Consider the following 6,000-nt stretch of genomic DNA (forward strand, 5'->3'; position numbering starts at 1 on the left):
CCCCAGAGCATGTGAGAGTGAGCACATCCCTCCTCATGCCATGAGGAGGAAGGACCAGCACCAGCACCAGGGACAGCCCAGATGAAGCCAGTCCATGATGGACACATGAATCCTGCCTGCATCCCTGGGGAAAGAAACAGCCCCTTCTCCCTCTTCCCCCAGCCCTCCCTGTTACCTTCCAGGCTCAGCACCCCAAAGTTACTTCTCCATGCTGTCAATGCCAGGTGTGAACCTGGGAAGCACAAGCCATCTGCAGCTGAGGGCAGGCAGCCCCCTGGGATTAGCTGGTGGTGAATATCACCAGGATGTTGAGGGTCTGGAGGCAGGAATCCGGCTGACTGCAGCTGAAGGGATTGAAATCAGTCGCAGAAATATCCCAGCTTCATCAGGAAGGAAAGGCTTTATAATTTGCAGCTGGAGATGAATGTGATTATTTGCCATGCAAATGGATTTTGCCAGCTCAAAGTGGCCTTCATCAGCAGAGATTGTTGTATTTGACATTATCTGGTTACTTTTGTTTAATGCCTCTGTGCCTTTTCTGAGCGCTTCCTTCCCTGAGCACACATCATCCAGACTAATTTTCTTCCTCTTCCTCATCAATCTGAAGATGTGTGAGTTGAATCTATAGCTGCCTCCCTCCCCAGTCCCTCTCCAAATATGAAACAAATGGTAAAGCTGTATGTGCTGACAGTCCTGCAGGCTGTGTTCTCTGCAGATGGGATGCAAGATGGTCACATTTGTCTCACCTAACTTTAGCCCTTAGCTGGACTGGGATATCTCTGTTACCAGCCCATAAACCATATTTCTGCAGAGTGACTCAGATCAGCAGAAAGACAATGCTGAAACATGGTTCCCTCTGGAGAAATAAATGGTGTTTCTCGCAGGCAGGTCCTCCTTAGCCAGGCTGTCTGGCTTTATCAAACAGCATTGTATGTTCCCTTCTGTCTGGGACAGCACTCTGCATCTAGAGAAGGAGCATATAAATAATTTAGACAGAATGCCTGAATGCTGACATCATTCTAAAATCATCTTCCACTCTTAAAAAATATTTGAAAATATGTTAGTATTAATGCCTGCTTGACTTATTTGCCTCTATACATATCAAATGGTTACAGTTAATTGGCTATTTGATTGCAGACAGTACAAAATACCTAGATTTTAAAGCATTATTATGAACATCTTGTCTAACCATCTGCTGAATACAAAAAAGAGAATGTCAGTAGGCAAATTATTCATTAAGACCATAACTCGTCTCTGAGCTTCAATATGTCTTACAGAAAAACACAGGGGTTGTTGTTTTAAACTTCAGGCAATGGAGGAGCTCACCAGAAGATCACAGCTGGGCTGTGTTTCTGCTCTGGTTCCATGCTGGTGCTCCTTCCTGCCAGGGTACATGGTACAACAGAGACCTCAACAGAGACATTGTTGATGGGCATTGCCCCCTGCCCAGCTAAACTTTCTCATAATTAACTCCACGTCTTATTATTAATATTGTACTCTGAAAGGAATTGAAAATCAAAGCAAATTCTCTCGATTTATTGCTAATTTTTTTTTTCACTGTGAATTTATTTATCCCTATTCTAATTACACTGACACCTTTAAAAGCAAAGCAGGAACTGAGACAGACTTCTGGCTTCTTTGGAAGCAGCTGGAGAATGTGACTTTGGGTAAATGGCCAGGTAGTGATGGGCCTGCAAAAACAATCTGCACCTTTCAGACCTTCCCCCTGCTCCTGTCTGACTCTCCTCTCTGTGCCCAGGTCTCTCTCCGGCCGCATAGTGGGTGGCGTCTGGTGGTTCTTCACCTTGATCATCATATCCTCCTACACAGCTAACCTGGCTGCCTTCCTCACCGTGGAGAGGATGGTGTCACCCATCGAGAGCGCAGAGGACTTGGCCAAGCAGACAGAAATCGCCTATGGCACCCTGGAAGCTGGCTCCACTAAAGAATTTTTTAGGGTAAAAAGGAAACTTTAATGCAAACGCTTTTCTTAGCTTCTTGTTTGGCGAGTCCTCCAGGTCCATCCTCTCTCGTCCTCAGCTCAGGTCTGTTTTTTTTCACTTGCTTCCCCTCACCATGTTACAGCCTGCCAGAAGATTGGCAGTGACTCCAGTGCATGTGATATTCTGTAGTTGTGAACACAAATATGGAATATCCATGAGCCTCCCCACGTTACCAAGGACCTGCTCTGAGCAACTCCAAATGAAACCGTCTCCAGATTTCCAGCTTGGTTTGCCTTTGGTTTGATCTGCAAAATCACTCTGTACGCAAACATGGACCAGAAAATCAGGGATTGATCTGGGCCCTGGTGCAGAAGTGGTAACATCCTGTTACCCCTTTTGGCTCCCTTGGCCCCGTTTGATGTGTGGGTGTGTGTTCAGTCCAAGCTGGAAATCTCAGGGGGCACCCAAACCTCTGTTAACGCTTCTGTTGGGTTTCTGCTGTCCCACGCAGCGATCCAAAATAGCAGTGTTTGAGAAGATGTGGACATACATGAAGTCAGCCGAGCCCTCCGTTTTTGTGAGGACGACGGAAGAGGGGATGATCCGGGTGAGGAAGTCGAAAGGGAAGTATGCATACCTCTTGGAGTCCACCATGAACGAGTACATCGAGCAGCGGAAGCCCTGCGACACCATGAAGGTGGGAGGTAACTTGGACTCCAAAGGCTATGGTATTGCAACGCCAAAGGGCTCTGCGCTGAGGTAAGTAGCTTGGATTTGATTCCTTTTGCCAAACCACCCAGCAAATCAATGTATGCACACAGTTCAATCTCCATTGCCATGTTAATCACAAAAGCTTGGGGCAAGGAGGTGGGGGAGGTGGAAGAAAAAGGGTTGTGACCATTCAGTGGGATGTGCAGGGAAGTAAAATGCCCAGCTCCCAGTGAGCAGCAATGGGAGTGACTAATTCTTCAAGCCCTGCATTTGGAAACTGGATCCTGGCTGATCCACTTGCTATGAATGTGTCTGCTGTATGAGGTGATGGCAGGGGGCTGCTGTGGTGTAACCATTGGTTTCACAGAGCTTTATCCAGAAGGGACGCTCATCCTGTGCCATGTGAACTGCACAGCTTTGCAGAGTATGGGATTATGGCTTGGATCCATGCTTGCAGAGGGAGTTCTCATGGAGAAAGCATTTTGGTGTTTCCTAAAACAAAATGCTGGTTGGAAGAGGTGGGAAGTCCATTTTGAAAAACCCTGCAAAGGGTGGGCATTTTCATTCCCTGAGTCAATTCAGATCCCAGCAAGAACCAAATTTATAGCAAGTCCAAAGGGGTACAAACACTGCATTTCTGAGCCCAGACCTGCAGCTGCCACATGTCTTTGCCTACTGACCTGTGAAGTATCTTCAGAGACCTTCCTCTAAAAGAAAAAACTCTTTAAGAGTACAAACCCAGGCCTGAGTTCTTAGCAGAGCCTGGGCACTGCATACAGCTGCACTCCTGGACATGAGTATCCATCATGAAAACTGACCTGCTCAGAAGAGCATTGCCACAGTCCACAGACTGGTATTGTCATCTTGGACATGGCACAAGTGTGGTTTCTTTTGGCAGCAGCCATGTCAGTTCCTCACGTTACAATCATGGGGAACATGAGTTGCAATTGTTTAGTAAACCATTAGATTACCAAAGCAAACCATTAGATCTCAGGATCTGTAGTGTTAAGTAATCAGAATGATACTCCAATGTATTTCATTAGTTACTGAGTTATTTGTTAATGAAAGCATATTGACCAGAAGTGTATGTGTGGCCTTATAGCTGTTTGCTAACATAACCCAATGCAGGGACATTTCATCCATGATCTCTGGATTTCTAGAAACCAAATTATTACCAGATGACCATTTGCAGAAGGATCTGTCTGGTCACACAGTGCCCAAGCCAAAGCCAGCCCAAAGAATCAAAGGTGCATCAACTGGTAGTGGACAAGACCCAAGGATTTTGATTACTGCAGTTCATAGGTCAGATTGCACTCAACTGATACTTCCAGTATCAGCAGTATCTTTAGAGAAGCTGGTGTGACAACCTGCACCACCAGTGCAGATGGTCCAGAAGGCAATTCTTGCATCCAGTGCAGTTCAGGCTCTGAAATGACTCAGGTACCTCCAGCTGAACGTAGACATATTCTCACAGCTTTGAGATGCTTTCTGTTGCACACTTTCCAGTGTTTGTTTTCAGTCTTGCAAATATGGAAATTAGGATACAGGGATAATTCTATTTAATTAATTACTTATTTAAACATCAGTCTTGGATCCTGATTTCGATATTATAAAAACAAACAAACAGGAACATCCTACCTGTCTTGTAATTTTTGGCATGTGAAAGAGCCATTTTTCATACTTCTAAGAAAAATAAAACACAAGAAAGAAAATCACATCAATCATTTTACTTTTGCAACTCCAAACATCCCTCTGCTAGGCATGACTCCAAAAAATTTCTAACATTTATTTCTGTTTCCTCTTTTTCATCCCGGCTGCATGTAGAACAAATTTCTTATGGGCCTAATGGCAAAGGAGGAATGCTTGATTTTCCATCTGATGGTGTTTCTTTGGAACAGTTCCTGTCCATTTTTTGTCCCATTGTCTCTGTTTTGTTCCTGTTGTTTTAATCTCAGTAGTTCCCTCTGGTCCTCATGTAGTGTCTGTTCTCCCCCTGGGGCCCTGCACGTGAGAGGCTGCCCTGAGCAAGGGGACGTCCCCGAGGCGTCTGTCCAGCATGGCCATCCTGCCTCTCACTCAGTCTCCATCTTCACTCACTTCCATCCACAGAGCAAAAGCCCTGAGCCAGGATTGCAGGAGGTTTGTGACCCAGGTCTATCTTGTATCAGGTGTGTTTTAGAAGCTGGGCATTGTAGCTGGACCAGTTTTCCTGCGTTTTGGATAGCTGGTTAGGAAAGAATCCTAGAGAGAAACTACAAGAGCATTCACCATATCTTTTTCTTGCTTCTACATGGCAAACAATGCCAAGATATTGCCACAAATGAATGAAAACAAGGTTGATAATCCAGAAGTAATTATACGTGTGGTAGTAGGTGCAAACAGCCTTTTCAGAAGATCAGAATCTTTCAGAAAGTTTGGTCTCTTGGACTGCTAAAAGAAATTACTTCTTCCTCCTATGTGAATCTGGCTTTGAATAGCTTTTGGCTTCCAGATGTTAAAATTTTGTTGAACTTAGGCATGCCTGAGAAGGGCAGTAATGGGAGGGCAGAAATTTCACCTTTCAACAGCAGTGAGTTCAAGCTTGATCCTGCCTGACATGAGATAGTCACCCTGCTGCAAAACACACCCACTTACCCAGCAGGAGACCTTCTCCACTGCTGGACAAGTGATCATAAAGAGGGGGAAAAAGCAAAATTATCCAAAACAGGGTAAAGAAAACCCAAGAAAGTCCCTGTAGGTCTGGACTCAGGGACTAGAGAGGTTTTTGAGATAGCAATCTGTGACAGCAAGTTCTTCAGAGGAGCAATATTGACATTAAAGTTCCATAGAACAGAATTCAGCTTTCCTAGGGTCTGTGAGTGAACAGAAAATGTTTCCTGTTAAAAACCCACTTCATTCAGGACCCCAGACTTTTCAGTCTTACATCAAAATACAGTCAAGATGTAGTACAGCCTGTTCTGTGTTCTCCCTGGGAGCTGGAGAGACAATTAACCAAAATGAAGATTCCTAGGAAAGAAAAAACATAATGTTCAGCACATGGTCCCAAAAATCATATTGCTGATAATGTGCTCAGAGAAACAGCAATACATTTACTTTGTTAACACCTTGTACCCACATAGAAGCTGCAATGTATTTTGGCTCATTAGTTAACTAATTTTTCACAGATGGTTCAGGCATCAGAGTGCTAAGTAACCTGTATTCTGTTTGAGAAGACAGAATAATTATGATTTACTTAGTGTCAGATTCTTTCTGGATCTACACTCACATGTTCCCATTTGCTTTAAATGCAACCAAAGTCAGGCTCTGACCAAAATACCATTAGAGTTGAACAGCGAAAATATTCAGC

At 44.4% G+C, this 6,000-nt stretch overlaps 1 protein-coding gene across 4 annotated transcripts in view; it reads left to right on the top strand.

Moving 5' to 3' along the window:
- GRIA1 (glutamate ionotropic receptor AMPA type subunit 1) overlaps nt 1-6,000 on the top strand; it is a 118,235-nt gene that overhangs the window by 99,925 nt on the left and 12,310 nt on the right. For all 4 annotated transcript variants that reach the window (XM_041481901.1, XM_041481902.1, XM_041481903.1 and 1 more), the window contains 2 exons: nt 1,760-1,958; nt 2,455-2,702. In XM_041481901.1, coding sequence (XP_041337835.1) covers nt 1,760-1,958; nt 2,455-2,702 — 447 coding nt within the window. The remainder of the gene's footprint in view (nt 1-1,759; nt 1,959-2,454; nt 2,703-6,000) is intronic.

Source organism: Pyrgilauda ruficollis, unplaced genomic scaffold, assembly GCF_017590135.1.
Source record: "Pyrgilauda ruficollis isolate IOZ18807 unplaced genomic scaffold, ASM1759013v1 scaffold57, whole genome shotgun sequence".
NCBI lineage: Eukaryota > Metazoa > Chordata > Aves > Passeriformes > Passeridae > Pyrgilauda > Pyrgilauda ruficollis.